This window comes from Helianthus annuus, chromosome 9, assembly GCF_002127325.2.
Source record: "Helianthus annuus cultivar XRQ/B chromosome 9, HanXRQr2.0-SUNRISE, whole genome shotgun sequence".
In the NCBI taxonomy this organism is placed as follows: Eukaryota; Viridiplantae; Streptophyta; class Magnoliopsida; order Asterales; family Asteraceae; genus Helianthus; species Helianthus annuus.
In genome coordinates, this window is record NC_035441.2 from 11,757,108 (window position 1) to 11,774,339 (window position 17,232).

General features: G+C 37.6%; 2 protein-coding genes across 2 annotated transcripts; one reads left to right on the forward strand and one right to left on the reverse strand.

Moving 5' to 3' along the window:
• Positions 1 to 1,193: 1,193 nt before the first annotated feature.
• On the reverse strand, positions 1,194 to 2,004 carry LOC118481654 (TMV resistance protein N-like). Its single transcript, XM_035976825.1, has 2 exons — positions 1,531 to 2,004; positions 1,194 to 1,416 (listed from the first exon to the last, which is right to left on the reverse strand). Exons 1-2 carry the CDS (start codon positions 2,002 to 2,004, stop codon positions 1,222 to 1,224), a joined length of 669 nt encoding a protein of 222 aa, XP_035832718.1. The 3' UTR covers positions 1,194 to 1,221.
• Positions 2,005 to 14,669: 12,665 nt separating this feature from the next.
• On the forward strand, positions 14,670 to 15,589 carry LOC110901936. The gene is made up of 3 exons (XM_022148692.1): positions 14,670 to 14,702; positions 14,749 to 15,064; positions 15,147 to 15,589. Exons 1-3 carry the CDS (start codon positions 14,670 to 14,672, stop codon positions 15,587 to 15,589), a joined length of 792 nt encoding a protein of 263 aa, XP_022004384.1.
• The last annotated feature ends 1,643 nt before the right edge of the window (positions 15,590 to 17,232 follow it).

Consider the following 17,232-nt stretch of genomic DNA (forward strand, 5'->3'; position numbering starts at 1 on the left):
ATCTAACTTATTACGGATAAAAAATTACGTTAAAACGTAAACTAACTTGGATTTATACCAAAACGTACCTAAAGATAAGCACATAAGAAAATAGTGTTTTTTTTAGTTAAAGAACGGTGTCGCGGGTTGCGACGGCTTCAAAACGTAAAGTAACTCAAATTTATATCTCTTACTGTAAACGTAAAAAAATATGTCATAACGTAGACCAACCAAAATCGCACATAAAAATATGAACGTGAGCTTATTATACTTAACCCACGTACATAAATATAAGCATGTAAAACTCAAAAGTGTTAAAATAACATTTTACAAAGTTATTAAAAAGTTGAAGAGTAAAAGTGCCAATAGTAAAATTAAAAGATACAAAAAGACAAACACAAACACGAAGAAAAAAACAAACAAAAAGAAAAGAAAAATAAATAATTAAAACCGTCAAATTGACATTGGAATAGGCACGTAAGCATATTATACTTAACCCAGGTACATAAATATAATCACGTAAAACTCGAGAATATTAAAACAATATTTTACAAAGTTATTAAAATTAAGAGATACAAAAAGAAAAACACAAACACAAAGAAAAAACAAATAAAAAAAGAAAAAAGAAAGAGTAAATTGCAATTTTAGACCCTAAGGTTTGATACAAATTGTCATTTTAGTCCAAATAGTTTTTTTCTCCTTTGGGTCCCCGACTTTCCCATTTTGTTGTCATTTTGATCACATTGCCTAACTAAGTCTAAAAATCTGGTTATAACCAGTGTTATTTTTGGCATAACTGTTGTGTAGTAATAACTAAGTGTAGTTTACAAACATAATTTACAAACCTCATGATGATTTAATGTCAAAAATACTATTGATTATAACCTGGTTTCAGACTAAGTTAAACAATGTGATCAAAGTGGCAAAAGAAGTACGCCAGGGACCCCGAGGAGAAAAAAATTATTTGGATTAAAATGACAATTTAGATATAAACTCTGCGACTAAAATCGCAATTTACTAAAAAAAAAAAACCAAATAAAACTTTCACGTTGACATTGGCTAGAGTGAAAAGAGGTTTCAAAATTGTTATATATGTTATATATATTGCATATATGCAGCCGTATCGGAAATGTTTTTCCCGGAGAACACTGTTTTCCTTTTTTTTTTTCTTTCAATCACAATTTGCTCCAACTATTCTTCTCTTAACAATCATGGGAGTCAAATCGAGATTTTCACTTAACATTAAAAAAAATCAAGGTGGGCAGCCATTAAAAGTGTAGGCCCGCCCCTGGATGACACTGATGTCCATATTAAGCATAGACTATAAAGAAACAAAAGTGAAGAATACCCATTAAAAGTGTTCTTCAACTCCATTCCAGCCAGGCCTGCTGCTTCATTTAGAGCATACCTCCATCTTTTAACATCCTCTTCCTTTTCCTGTTTGGCAAGGTGCAAACTTTCTTAATGTTAACAAATCAGGAAACTTCTTCTATACTTTAAAACATATCTCGTTTCAGTGAACAACTACAAACGCAATGATAAATATGTTACCTGGTCTACATCTTCCGACATCTTCTTCCTTGCGAACAACTCAAAGAAGGAGAACATCCAGCTACTATTTTCATGCTTGGCAACAAGTTTTGCAAAGGCTTCCCCAAATGCCCCACTTTGGTGGCGCACTTCAGTGGGTTCTACATCATAGAAGACGGGGTAAGCAGTGTGCTCCTTCATCTTCTGGCACTCTATGATCTTTACGAGCTCGTCCAAGCACCATGATGAAGATGCGTAGTTTTTGGAGAATACAATTATGTGAAATCTCGAATCTTGTATGGATCTGTTGAGCTGCTCACCGATCCTTTCCCCTTTCTCAATTTTTTCATCGTCTTTGTAAGTGATAATGCCTTTACTGACAAGAGCAACATAGAGATGATCAACAAAGGTCTTACGGGTGTCTTCACCCCGGAAACTCAAAAAGACATCGTACTTGAAGTTCTTTTGAACAGATAAAGCTGAAGTAGAAGCCATATCTTTGTTAGTTTAGAGCAAATGTGCATGAACTGATAAGATAAGAGATTAATAAATAAAGACAATTGTTTCGAAAACCTTTATAATGGGCTGGAAAAAATAAAATATTCCTATTTGACTTAAAGATAAAGACTTGTACCAAAACCCTTCTTCAAAATTATTGATTACGCGCTTTCACCGTTGACTATAATTATTTTACTGCAAATGAATCAAATACAAAATAGAGTGCTAACGGCTAAGACGTGGTGGGCAGAATATATATAGGAGATAAGTGGGCTTAAAAAATAGAGTGCTAACTGCTAAGAGCATACTCAAGAAGTGACATTTTTTCTCATTTTGGAGGGTGTTTAGTTGGCACATACCTAACCAAACATCTTCTTTCTCTCACTTGCCCCTCTCATAAACACATTTCTTCTCTCTCTCCTCTCTACACTCACATAACTCACACCCATCTATTTTTTCTAATTTTGTACACAAACATCGTCACACCCTCTCTCCTCTACATCACTTTCTCTCTCCCAAAAAACACCAACATATTCCCTTATTGTGGATGGGGGCACCCTCGGCGACTCCCTTCGAGGACTGACGTTGCCGAGCGGTGATGGTGCCGCCAACCAAGAGGGGAGGGAAATCGGGGAGGGGGTTGGGGGAGAAGTCACCGAAGAAGGAATGAGAGAGAAGGTGGGCCCATAGCTTGTAACAACCAATGAAAACTTTTTTTTTTTTTGAATAAAAAAACAATTCCCCTAAGAGGGGTGCACCCCGTATGTTTTTGGACAAGAGGGAAGTTATAGAAGGGAATTAAAATGGCAACGTATAATTGGGTCACAAAAAGTTTTCCCTCACCTCATTAGGGGTGCCCCTTCACCCTAAGACCTGGTTGGCAGAATATATAAGAGAGTTGACTCTGTATTTAATTGCCAAAAGAGGGGTTGTCTTTTACCTTAACTCAATCTGAGAGAGTAGATAGAAGCTGGTCAAGAGGCGCCTTCGATGTGGTTGTCTTAAAATTAGGGTATAAGGGTATAAGGGTATAAGGAGTGGTTAAACACTTTAAAGTGGCAAACCAAAAAACCGACCAATCAGAGCGCGCCATGTCAATTAGGCAAAAGTGTTTAAACTTTGCTGAAAAGTGTTTGCAATGGTTTAAACACTTGCTGAAGTGGTAAACTTTTATTATTATTTTTTTTTGCAATATTTTATATAATATAAATAAATTTAGGATATATACATTGCCCTATATATTAATAAGTGAAGGCACTGAACAGTAACAAAGGGCAATTTAGGGTTTTAATACCAAACTTACTGCTTTCCATCTTCTCATCCTTTTCTTTTGCTCTATGAACATAGATTAGGGTTTAGAGAGAGAGATTAGAGGTGGCGAGAGAGAAGAGAGCGTTCAGCTGGCCACCCTCTTGTTAAATTAAAAAACAATAAAGTTTCATAAATTAAATTAAAAACATCAAAGTTACACTAAATTAAAAAACAATAAAATTACATTAACATGAAACAATTTAAACTAGTCTTCGTCGGAATCGACCAAAAGATGGGGTAAATCTTGACTTGCGAGATGATCTATGAGATCGTGTTTGAGTCTCCAATGGGTGTCTTCATTCATCAACTCGCCCAGCACCGTATCGTCTAGAGCCGGCTCGACCGGAGGATCCCGAATGTGCACCGGTGCTATCGCCTTTCCATCATCTTTCAAAATCATGTTGTGTAAAATAATACACGTGTACACGACATTCCTAATTTTTTTAACCGATCTTGCTCGCATCGGTCGACTCAATACACCCCATTTCCCCTTCAAAACACCAAAAGCCCGTTCGATGTCTTTTCTTGCCGCCTCATGTTGCCTCTTGAATTTCTTTTCGTTTACTTCGTGAGGGTAAGGGATCGACTTCACAAACACGGACCACGAAGGGTAGATTCCATCCACGAGCAAATAACCACGTTTGTATAAATGGTTGTTAACGTAAAATGGACATTTTGGCGCGGTTCCATTTCGTTCCGTTAAAAGTAACGGAGATTGTTGTAGAACATTGATATCGTTTTGAGAACCGGGTGGACCGGCAAAAGCATGCCAAAACCATAAGTCTTCAATATAAATTTGGTTTGTTTGAGTATAAATTTGGTTTGTTTGAGTATAAATTTGAAGGTATATGGTTAAATGGTTTATTGTGATATATATAGTTTAATTTAAAAAAAAAAATATTTTTTTTAAACGGTAATATTACCGTTGGAGGTGGCCCCCCCATGTTTCAAAATCATGTTCCCGACTCGGTAAAGGTTTACCGATTGAGCAAGTTTGCCGCATCGCCATATGGTTGGCGGCGGTGTTTGCCGATCGGCAAACTAGGTTGCCGAGCTTCACCGCGTTCCACTCCGTATGCCCTTATAAAGAGATAGAGGTCAAGAGAGAGAATCCAGAGGGAGGGAAGTGTGGGACATGCTTATTTTAGGGTTCTTATAATCGCACACCCCAAAATTTTAATTTCACATCATGTACGTTATACGGCCCGACATGATAAATATTGGGCCGTATAATGTTATATGGCTCGTGTGAAGTTATACGGCTCGTATACATAGAGAAAATATTAGGTCGTATAACATTATATAAGCTTTGGGTCATATAAGATTATATGGGTCGTACAACATCCTATACGGGCTGTATAATGTTATACGGCTCGTATAAATTGACAAAAAAACATTCTCTGACATTTTTTTGTGCAACAATCAGTTATGCGATCCGTATAACTCTATACGGACCATAGATATATAGGGGTATGAAAATAAGAATTTAAAGGTGTGAGAATAGTAGAAGCGTTATTTTAAAATTATAAAGGACAAATCAAAGCTCCTCCAATTTTTTTAAGGGGATAGAGACCTTCACGTCCCTAGCAACCAAAGGGTTAGCAATCATTAGTTAGTTATTATTTTTAAAATTTTTTTATTTAATATCTAAATGTCAAGTGAGGCTAGCTCTTGTTAGAGGCTCTGCCTCTTAGTGGGAGGTCTTGTTTTCAATCCCAAATAAGGGTGATTTATTTCTACATATAGGAGTTGCCCAGATACTACGCAGGCCGCGAGAGCCTTATATCTGCAGTTTATTTTTTTTATTTTTTTTTTGTTATTTGTTTTTGTTTGCTCTCCACTCCAAACCAATCCTAAACCATGTTAAACGAATCAATGGGCCATTAGATGGTTTTAAACAGCTGGAATTACACCTGTTGTGATCTTAAGGACCCCTAAAACACATGTCAATCATCCATGAAATCCTCAAACACTATAAATAGGTGTTCTTCCATCACATTCATTTGCACCATTTCATTTCTATCTTCCTTCTCTCAAATTCTAGAGTTTCCTGACCAAAAAGGAAACTTATTCTTGTAGAAAAGATTGCTAGGACCCTTTGTAAGTGTCTTAGCCCCCTTCTTTAGTTTAGTTTTATAATTTAAAACGAAAAGTCAAAGTTATCATAATCTGACTTTGACCTTCGGTTTAAACTCAAATTATCCAGCCATTATTCGAAATGAATGTGGTTATGAGGTAGGTGTTAAACCCTTTAAAGCGCACCTCCTAATTATTTCGTTTGCTTAGTTAATTGTCAGGTCAAACTATTTAGTTAAAAAGTAAAACTGGACAGAATTTCAAATGATAATTAAAACTAATAATGCAGAGGTTATAAATTATATTTTAACACTCTAATAACTTAGTAATTATTATCAAAACATGTTCAAACAGGTTCAACCCGACAATTCTGAGTTTAGGGTCGGTTCGCAACTGAAAGTCGCAAAAGCTTGACTTTTGCTTTGACTTTCAGTTCCGACCCGATTAAGCTTAATTCTTCTATGTTTTAAGCTTCCATTAGGACCATATTGTGTTGTAGTATAACCCTCTGGAGTTATATTACCAGGTCATTTATATTTTGATTTATATGCTAATTTCCGTTAATATGCTTATAAATGACCATTTTGCCCTTATGTCATATAAACGAAATTTTTGAAAATATGAGAGGACAAAAAGCTTTATTACTGATATATAAGTATGTCCCGAAAATTTGACATCAGTTTCTGGTTTCAAACTAAGGTTATGCAAGATATCGTAAATTGAAACTTTTTATTAATTAAAATACGCTATCTTGCATAAGGCATGTTTAAACATGGATTTTGACCCAAAACTCATTACCTACTGTTAAGATATTATTTTTAGGGATTTTAGGAATTTTCAATCAGATTATAATCTGACCATATCATAGAGTTCTTGTATAAATTCCTTAATTGACGATAATACCCTTTTAACTAATAAAATGAGATTTACATGTGATTAGCATACCAAACCTGTTTCTACTGACTTGATATGAAAAATAATAATATTTTAAACATACAAGGCTGTCCAAAATCTCAGAATCACATAAATATCTCAAATATCGTCAATTAGTGATTTTTACGCTAATTAGGCGCTTAGTATGGTTTAAAACCATATTTAGTGTAACACCTCGAAATTTTGTGTCCAATAAATAAATGACACGTGGTCGCATACGACAAAGGTATTGTAAACCCGGATTTAATTAAAATGTACGGTAGGGTTTTTGAACATGTGGACATGTTAATTTTACCTCTGAGCGACTTCTTCGTTATAAATCCCAAGACCCTAAGCAGAATTAATAAGCATCTAATATGTCTTAATCCGGTAATTACTATTAACCAAGGATGTCCAAATTTGCTAATTTAGATCCTAAGAAAATAATGCAATGCAAATAATTGTTCATAAACCCCATCCTTGTGCAAGCCCATGATACATATGTGCATCGATTATCGCGAGCTTAATAAAGTTACGATCAAGAATAGGTATCCTTTGCCGAGGATCGACGATTTATTCGATCAGTTACAAGGGGCAAGTTATTTCTCGAAGATTGAGTTAAGGTCAGGCTACCACCAACTGAAGGTTAGAGACGAAGACGTACATAAAACCGCATTTAGAACTCGTTACGGTCATTATGAGTTCCCGGTGATGCCTTTTGGGCTCACTAATGCACCGGCCGCATTCATGGATCTCATGAATCGCGTTTGCAAGCCGTACTTAGACAAATTCGTCATCGTTTTCATCGACGATATTCTTATCTATTCAAAGAACCGAGCTGACCATGAGAAACACCTTCGCAGTATTCTCAAACTCCTGCATCATGAGAAACTCTATGCCAAATTCTCTAAGTGCGAATTCTGGCTTCGAGAAGTCCAATTCCTTGGACATGTGGTTAGCGAGCGTATCCAAGTGGATCCCGCTAAAGTAGAAGCTGTCATGAATTGGCAAGAGCCAAAGACACCTACAGAAATTCGTAGTTTCCTGGGGTTAGCAGGATATTACAGGCGTTTCATTGAAATTTTTTCGAGGATTGCTGCACCCCTAACTTCCTTGACCAAGAAGAAAGTAAAGTTCATTTGGGGCCCTAAGCAGCAAGAGTCCTTTGATATCCTGAAGCAAAAGTTGAGCAACGCTCCTGTGCTGACACTACCTGAAGGTACCGAGGAGTTCGTAGTTTACTGCGACGCATCACACACCGGCATGGGATGTGTACTTATGCAGAAAGGCAAAGCTATTGCCTATGCTTCAAGACAGTTAAAGGTGCATGAAAAGAATTACACCACCCATGACTTGGAGTTGGGTGCCGTTGTGTTCGCACTAAAACTGTGGAGGCATTATCTGTATGGTATCAAGTTTGTGATCTATTCTGATCATAAGAGCCTTCAACATCTGTTTAATCAGAAGGAATTAAACATGAGGCAGCGCCCTTGGATGGAGACTTTGAATGATTATGATTGTGAAATCAGATATCATCCCGGCAAGGCGAATGTAGTCGCTGATGCCTTGAGTCGAAAAGGAAAGGTGAAACCCATCCGAGTCAATGCCAAAAGCATTGAAGTGAGAAATAATTTGATTGAAAGGTTGTTAGCTGCACAGAGAGAAGCTGTGTTGGAAGCTAACTATCCTAAAGAAAAGCTAGGAATAACTGAGGAACAGTTATCTCTTGGCAAGGATGGAATTCTAAGATTGAATGGTCGAATATGGGTTCCAATTTACGGAGGACTATGAGATGTTATCCTCCAGGTAGCCCATAGTTCCAAATATTCCGTTCATCCTGGAGCTGATAAAATGTACCAGAATCTAAAGGCAGATTATTGGTGGATAGGCTTGAAAAAGTCTGTAGCCGCTTATGTAGCCAAATGCTTGACTTGTGCGCAACTCAAAGTTGAGCATCAAAAGCCATCAGGCTTGCTACAACAGCCTGAATTTCCCGAATGGAAGTGGGAATGTGTAACTATGGATTTTATTACCAAGTTACCCAAGACGAGGAAAGGAAATGATACAATATGGGTTATAGTTGATAGACTGACTAAGTCAGCACATTTCCTACCCATCAAGGAGACTTATAGCTCCGACATGTTAGCCTAGCTATACGTTGATAAGATTGTAGCCTTACATGGCATACCTGTGTCTATTATCTCTGACCGAGATACTAGATACACGTATCATTTTTGGAAAAGCTTCCAGCAATCTTTGGGCACACGTTTGAATTTCAGTACGGCTTACCATCCTCAGACAGACGGTTAGAGTGAGCGTACAATTCAGACGTTGGAGGACATGCTACGTGCATGTGCTATTGATTGGGTGGTAGTTGGGATAAGAACCTAACATTAATCGAATTCTCCTACAACAATAGCTACCGTAACAACATTAAGGTTGCGCCCTTCGAGGCATTATACGGTAGAAAGTGTAGATCGCCTGTTTGTTGGGCGGAAGTTGGAGATGTCCAATTATCAGGACCAGAGATAGTCTTCGAAACAACGGACAAGATTGTCCAGATTCGAGACCGTCTCAAGGCTGCCCGAGATAGGCAGAAAAGTTACGCAGATCCAAAGCGTAAAGATTTTCAGTTCGAAGTAGGTGATAAAGTGTTACTCAAAGTATCACCCTGGAAAGGGGTGATGCGTTTCGGTAAGAAAGGCAAGCTAAGCCCGAGATACATAGGACCTTTCGAGGTTATCGAATGTGTCGGGTCAGTTGCCTATAAGTTAAACTTACCGGAGGAGCTAAATGGAATTCACAATGTGTTCCACATCTGCAATCTAAAGAAGTGCTTCGCTGATGAATCACTGGTAATACCACATACAGATGTGCACATTGATGAGAGCTTAAAATTTGTGGAAAAACCTTTGTCGATTGAAGATCGACAGGTAAAGAAGCTTCGAAGGAAGCATGTACCTATAGTAAAAGTCAAGTGGGATGCCTTTAGAGGTCCCGAATTCACGTGGGAGGTTGAATCCACAATGAAAGAAAAATACCCTTATTTGTTTCAGTAAATCTTGGGTCGAGATTTATTTTAAGGGGGTGAGGATGTAACACCTCGAAATTTTGTGTCCAATAAATAAATGACACGTGTCGCATACGACAAAGGTATTGTAAACCCATATTTAATTAAAATGTACGGTAGGATTTTTGAACATGTCGACATGTTAATTTTACCCCTGAGCGACTTCTTCGTTATAAATCCCAAGACCCTAAGCATAATTAATAAGCATCTAATATGTCTTAATCCGGTAATTACCATTAACCAAGGATGTCCAAATTTGCTAATTCAGATCCTAAGAAAATAATGCAATGCAAATAATTGTTCATAAACCCCATCCTTGTGCAAGCCCATGATACATTGTGATAACTGACCAAGCATGGGTTAAAAAGGGCCTCATACTGACTTTTCCCAGACTCAAATCATGTATTGCAATTGACCATTCAAACCTAGAAAGGTTAATTTTTTTTGCCTCTGTTAAGCGCTTACGGACCGTAAGGACCATGCCTTACGGACCGTAAGGGGGTGAAGGGGTAAAACATGTTTCCGCCAAAGGCTTACGGACCGCAAGGGCCCTGCCTTACGGTCCGTAAGGGACGCTCAGCGACAGAAAGTTGGCTGTTGGCTGTTGTAAACGGTAAATCATAAATGGTAAGATATTTTTGGAGACATGGACGACTCCTAACCCATCCTAAACAGTAGGAGACACTTGTAAGTGATCAATACACAATATTAGGCCTTGTTGTCATGATCTCAATGGATTAAATTGGCTATAAAAGGCCAATGAAATGCACAATGTGATTCACTCATCACTTCTGCATTCTTGGAGCTTTTCTGGAGCACAAGTGCCATTCCTAAGCCTTCCTAATCTTGCATAGGACTTCATTAAGTTTGTTCAACCCTTTGTGGTTTAGTTTTGCTTAGTTTTAGCTTAGAAGTCAATCCGTCGTAACTAACGGTTGACTTAACGGTTCATCACCAATAGTCTAGTGATTAACCAAATCAAAGGTAGTTTTATGTTGGTAATCATGTGGGCATTAAACCCTTAAAAGGGCACTCTCTGATTCCCACTTTAACTAGTTCAAATGACGAGTCAAACTTGCTTAGAAAAAGTCAACAAAATGTTATTTTGCGATTTTACGCATAATCTCTAATGTAGATGATGTGTAACCTGTTTAAACACTCATAAAACATGATTTTAAGTATATTAACTAGTCTAAGCTTGTTTGATCCGACCATTTACTGTTTTGACCCGGTTCGGAGCCGAAAGTAGCAAAACTTTGACTTTTGCTTTGACTTCAGTTCTGACCCGTTAAAGTATGATTTAGATATGCCTTAGGACTCTCTTAGGACCAGGTTACATGATGGTATAACCCTCTGTGACCGGTTCGTTGTTTCTCCGAGTCTTTTACACCTTTCCGTTAAACGCTTAAAAGTTGACCGTAACGCCCTTTTTAAATTAAAACGAGAATTTCGGACATGTGAAAGGACCATACCCTTGGTTACTGAATTCTAAGCATGTCCCTAAAATTTCACGTCAATCCGAGGTCTAGAATAAGAGTTATGCTAAATAACGCAATTATGAAAACTTTAGTAATTAAATGGCGCAATTAGCATAACGCCTATTTAAACTCAAATTTCGGCACCAAACCTTTTACCCACTGATGTAAAATAATATTTTGGGATTTTTAATGATTTTTGATTATTTTTAACATGCTCATAACCTACGGTTATGGCATCGGTTCGGTAAATACCGAACATACCCTTTTCGGCCATAACTTGAGTTCTACAAGGTCTTTTGACCCGATTCCAGTTGCTACTGATTTTAAATAATAAATAAAGTATTTTGGACTTTATAAACTGTTCGGGAAACCCAGATTTCCTGTAGAACTCAGAAACCTCTTTTATAATCTTTAAAAATAACCGAAATACCCCTACGGGGCATTTATTGGCTTTAAACTCGTTACGGGCATTATGGAAGGTATCCTACTGATACCACAACCTCTTTAAAGCATATTGACTTAGGAAACCTCTGTAGGACTCTTACGGTTACCCGTTACACCTTTTGCGCGCACGGTTCGTCTTATGTGACTAGTTTACATAAACTAGCCGAAGCGGGTCAAACCATATTGTTTTGACCCCAAAATCCAGAGTGTGATTATTATACCCAAATAAAACAAGTCTTCAAACTTGTTGGGTCAAAATCACATTCCATTCCCGGTTTTCGCCTTTCACGCGATTTAAACCGTAACTATCCTTTGAAACTGACCGGTCTAAGCTACGGCTAAATTAAAGACCCGTTAGAATTCTAATAGGTTATTTTAAAACCTTCGTTCCAGAATAGGAGACCATTAAAAGCTATCTGCAATTTATTCGACTAAGGAATTATACTTGCAAAGGTAAATACTTTTGACCTATTTTCCGTTATACGGGCTTGGGTTACGGTATATAAAATACCGCTTGATCGAGCATCAAATCTTCCATCGTTTGGTGGTTAATTGAATAATTTGATCGGCTCGTTTAAACAGTCTTGTTTACTTAAACGCCTTTGGGGGGTTAATGACCATGTCCCGGATATCCTTGGCAGCATTTTACGATGGCCACGACCTTGACATTCGGGTGTAGGCATACACCCGGCATTATGTCTATAATTATAAAGGTATAGTCGTTGGTTACCGACCACGGTTTATGCTATGTGGTGTGTCTATTGATCTTTAACCAGGACTTGATCCGGGCTACTGAACGCATAAGGAACATGTAATTTGTTCACAAGATTATATAATTAAATAATTCTCCCAAGTTATAAAAGAGTTTGTGCCTTGTGCATTCAAATCAATCTTAGTAAACATTTTTCAAAAGTTTCGGTTGAATGTATTTACCAGTTTAACTGACGTATTTTCCCAAAAAGATTAAATGTAGGTACTAAACGTAATTGGCTGGCTACATCTCCTTAGCATCTTAAAGAGTCTCGCAAGCTTAAGATGCCTTCGTCTGTTGAACAATACCTCTATTTTTATTTGATCCCCTGTGGATACTTTTCGGCTATTCGTAATACATTTGATATTACAAACAATGGTTGAAATATAATTATCTTTATGCTTCCGCTGTGCATTCATATATTGTGTGGTTTGACTATATTGTTGCCAACTACGTCACGGTAATCCCCCACCGGGCCCACCGGTGAGACACGTGAAAATCGGGGTGTGACATTTAGCACCTAAGACTTGTTACCTACTTATTTTATAAATAAATTTTAATACTTTAACAGTAAGTATAAGTTTTGAACTCAGACTTCCAATTTTGTCCCTAAAAGCATATGTGAAATGACCAAAATGCCCCTACGGTGCATAGTTTGGCCGTAAATAGTGAACGTCACACATGTATTATATCTTACTGATGTAACATGATAAAATAATTATTTTTACTGAGCATTTTAGACCAGAACCTCAGTTTGCTTTAAAATCTCTTTTATAAATATTAAAATGATCAAAATGCCCCTATGGGACTTAGTTTGGTTTTAAATACTTTTTGCGCATATATGTTACCATCCTACTGATGTATTAACACATTTTAAGCATAATAACATATGGGACTTGTATATGGTTCATTTGGTTACCCGTTATGCATTTACGCGTTCGGATCGGTTTACGTAACTAGTTTACGTAAGTTTGCCAAAACGGGTTTAACCTTATCGTTTATACTTCAAAATCCAAAATGTACTTAGTTTACCCATATTATACAAGTCTTCGTACTTGTTGGGTCTAAATAACATTCTATTTCGGTCATCGCTTAATCTAGCGTATCGTATTGCCTTAGATACTTTAAGCTAGCCGGTCTAAGTCTACGCCTTAAATAAGACCGTTAGCATTCTGAATTGGTTATATATTACCATCACTCCAGACTAGAGCCACCCAGTAAAAGCTACTTGCATTTAGATAGATTGGATGTGACTGAGTTATTTTGCTGTGAATCAAGTATTAGCTCAGGTAAATACTTTTAACTTATTTTCCGTTATACGGGCTTGGGATACGGTATTATAATAATACCGCTTGGTCGGGTATGAAATCATTTAATCGGATTGTGGTTAATAAATTTACATAACCTGTTTTAATCTGTTTTGTTTGATAACATAAACATTGGGGGTTAATACGACCGTATCCTGTATATCCTTGGCTCATTTCATTTGTAAATGACCACAACCTATGCACGGGGTGTAGGCATACACCTGACAGATACAAAATGCTAAATAACCCACATGTTGGGGATAATTCCTTTGTGGGTTTTCTAGTGGTGAGTCGGTTAATCATGACCAGCTTCCAAACTGGCCCCATATGTATGACAAACATATAAAACTATATACAAGATTATCTTAAATAATTGTTCTAAGTTATAAATGGTTTCGTGCCCTGTGCGCCTAAATCAATTTTCACAAACTCTTTTCAAAAGAGTCAGTTAATTGTATTTACCAGTGAAAACTGACGTATTTTCCAAAGACTAAGTGACAGGTACTACTCGTAATAGGCTGGTAGCTGCTTGGCGTCGAATAGAGGATCTTGAAAATCCTTAAAGATGCCTTAAAGTCTGCTAAACTTCATCTTATACAATTCTATAAAGATCCACCTGTGGATTTGAAATTACAGGCTCGTCTATAATATATACTTTGATATTTCAGAAAATCGGGTTTGTAATAATATTTTATATTCCAAGACTTCCGCTGTGCTATTCTATGTATGTTTGACCATGATGATATCAACTACGTCACGATACTCCCCACCGGGCCCACCGGTAATATGTGGAAATATCGGGGTGTGACAATAGATGAGTTATACCTACAAGCGAGGTTGTTCCGGAAGGAGTTCATGTAACCGACGATTAAAGGGAAGTAACTGGAATCACAATTCATCGGGGTTTTTCCCGGCGTCAAAGAGACTGACAAAGGAACACCGGTGGTGACACAAGGCATTGCTAAATCGATTTTGAGAAGTTGATAAATTTTGATCGTCTTTTGTGATGGATGATTCGTGAAAGTAATTAATTAAGTTGGAGCTAAAATTCAACTGGGGATAGAAAGAAACCAAAAGTCAAAACGTGTTATTGTTTTTTTTTTTTTTTTTGAACAACGTCTGAAACAAAAATAATAATATTATAACAAGTTGGGTTATCATAATTATTTTTTGGTTTAAACTAAGTTTGGGTTTTAATCATTAAACGTTCATTATTATTTGGGTTGAACAAGCGAGTTCAACACAAGATTTGTCCTTTATTCCGGGTTTATGCGAGCAAACACATTCGGTTCTGAAAAGTTGTTCAGAAATCAATGACAGACGAGAACAGACCACCACCAGCTGTGGTTAAGGATCAAAGTACCATACCTTTACAATGTCCAATATTAACAGAAACTAATTACAACATCTGGGGGCAAAGCGATATTCAAGGTTTATGGAATACAGAAAGCTTTAGAACTAGGTGAAGATGAGGTAGAAGCCAAAAAGGATGACATGGCAATTGCACTTCTACTTCAGGCAATACCCGAAGAGCTCGTGTTTCAAGTAGCTCAGTTTCAGACTGTAAAGGAAATCTGGGAAGCGTTGAAGACACGGTATATTGGGGTTGAACGGGTTCGAGAGGCAAAGATTGAGCAATTGGAAAATGAGTTCGAATCCTTGAAGATAAAAGAAACAGTGATGATTGATTCTTTCGCGGGCAGAATAAGTTAGTTGGTGACGAAAGCAGCCAGTTTGGGAACCACCTACTAAAAAAAAGCTAACCAGAAAGTTATTATACTCTGTTCCAGCAAAGTATGTTCCAATTGTAGCTTCAATTGAACAATTAGCATATTTGAAGGCCATGACGTTTCAGGAAGCAATCGTTAGACTGAAGACGTTTGAAGACGGGATTAAAGGTATCGAGTCTTTAGCAGAAAATGAAGGTAATCTAATGTTTGCCAATGGTGAGTCGTCCTCAAAATCCAAATCCTATGAAAATACATGGGGGCGTGGGCGAGACAGTTCAAGTTACCGAGGCAGACGTCAAGACCGGGATGATGAGGACCAAGATGGAAGTCAAAGCCGAGATGGTCAAGGTCATGGGTCAAAACAGATGGGTCAAAAAAGAACCAATGATCGCCAAAAAGGAAGGAAAGATAGATCACAGGTTCAGTGTTATCGTTGTGATAAATTTGGTCACTTCGCGTCAGGGTGTCCGAATCGTATGAAGAAACAAGATGAAGCTAACTGAGCTAAATCCGATGATTTTGATCCATCATTATTCATGATGAGATGTGATCAAGAGACGATTTTTCTAAATGAAGAATGGGTGAATCCAAAGCGTTTCGAGACTGAGCCAATGGAGAAAGACACTTGGTATCTCGACAACGGAGCATCGAATCACATGACGGGTAATCGAGCTTATTTCTTTGAACTTAATGAGCATGTCACGGGAAAGGTGAAGTTTGGAGATGGATCGTGTATTGATATACGGGGAAAAGGATCGGTATTACTTGAAGGGAAAACAGGGGAGAAGCGCTTGTTAACCGATGTTTACTACATACTGAGTATGCAAAGCAATATCATAAGTCTTGTTAAAGCAACGGAAGGTGGATGTGATATTCACATGAAACGTGATTTGCTAACCATTCATGATGATACATGTAAGCTTATGATGAAGGTGACAAGGACCAAGAACCATTTGTACAAGATCAAACTTAAGATAGCAAGTTTCGATACACAAGCTAACATGATTGGAATAAAGAATTTTGCGGGTAGGGGTCTACAAAGAGTTGAACTGAAAGGTGATATTCCAAGTACGAGTCAAAATCTTGTGACAACTGTGCTCTTTAATCGATGAACAATGTAAAGCAATGTTAATTATCAATACTACAGTGTGTTTTGGTGTTATTATATGTGTTTTATGTGTTTGGTGGTTTTACAATTCGATCTGATTCGATTTCAAGCTTTAAATCGCTTTCTGGAAGGTTATACGCAAACTGGTGCGCAAACGCAATCAGTTAAACGCGACAAACACTCCAGGATAGTGAAATAGGCTTAACATTCCTTAAATAACCTTCACATAACTTATAAATAAGTTTTGGATGGTTTGGTGTGTCGAAAACAAGGTTGTTCGATCGAAGGGACTATTTGTATCAAACTGCGAAAATATACCGATTTGTATAGAAACGAACATTCCGGAACTTGATCATAAGTTAAACATACCCTAAATATCCTTTACATACCTTAGAAATAGGCTTTGAGGGGTTCAGTATGCTAAAATTAACTTATTGGTCATTCAGGGACTAAAAGCGTCAAAAAGTGCACAAGTTTGCATTTTCGCGCATATCATACGTTCTGAATATATCCGGACATCCAAAAATTTATGTAATCATTAAAATATTTTATTTTAGTGATTGGCTTGATAAAATTCCATTCGTCGCTTAATTTGGATCGTTTTCACGTTCGTTACGACTTCCGTCGTAATTAACCGAACAACGCGATCGTACGACCAAACGAACTGACATCCGAGATATTTTTGAGCATGTTTTGAGTTCCCAATACTTTAACTTCATTTTAGAGCCTTGAAATGAGGTTAACAGGGCTTAAACATGTCAAAAATAGGCCGAAATGCAAGTTTCTAAGCTGCAGGGACTAAAACTGACACTCTGCGAAAGATGGTCAGGCGGGGTGCGTAAGACTAAGTAAGATCTTACGCGGGGCAGCCTGTCAGGCAGAAGCATTGAATCTGGTCATTTAGCTCGTTTTTGCTGGTTTTGATCTCTAGTTTTCAATGCTAGGGGCTGGTTTGTGTGTTCTCCAAGTCCCCCAATCCTTCCTTGACACTTCTATGGCTTGGATCATGCCCTCCTCTCCAAGGAATGATCCTAACGG

Coding starts and splice junctions, on each gene's coding strand:
- LOC118481654 (XM_035976825.1), bottom strand. CDS start 2,004: ATGGCTTCTACTTCAGCTTTATCTGTTCAAAAGAACTTCAAGTACGAT. Junction 1,417..1,530: donor TGTCGGAAGATGTAGACCAG/GTAACATATTTA, acceptor CTTGCCAAACAG/GAAAAGGAAGAGGATGTTAA.
- LOC110901936 (XM_022148692.1), top strand. CDS start 14,670: ATGACAGACGAGAACAGACCACCACCAGCTGTG. Junction 14,703..14,748: donor ACAGACCACCACCAGCTGTG/GTTAAGGATCAA, acceptor CAATATTAACAG/AAACTAATTACAACATCTGG. Junction 15,065..15,146: donor TTCTTTCGCGGGCAGAATAA/GTTAGTTGGTGA, acceptor ACTCTGTTCCAG/CAAAGTATGTTCCAATTGTA.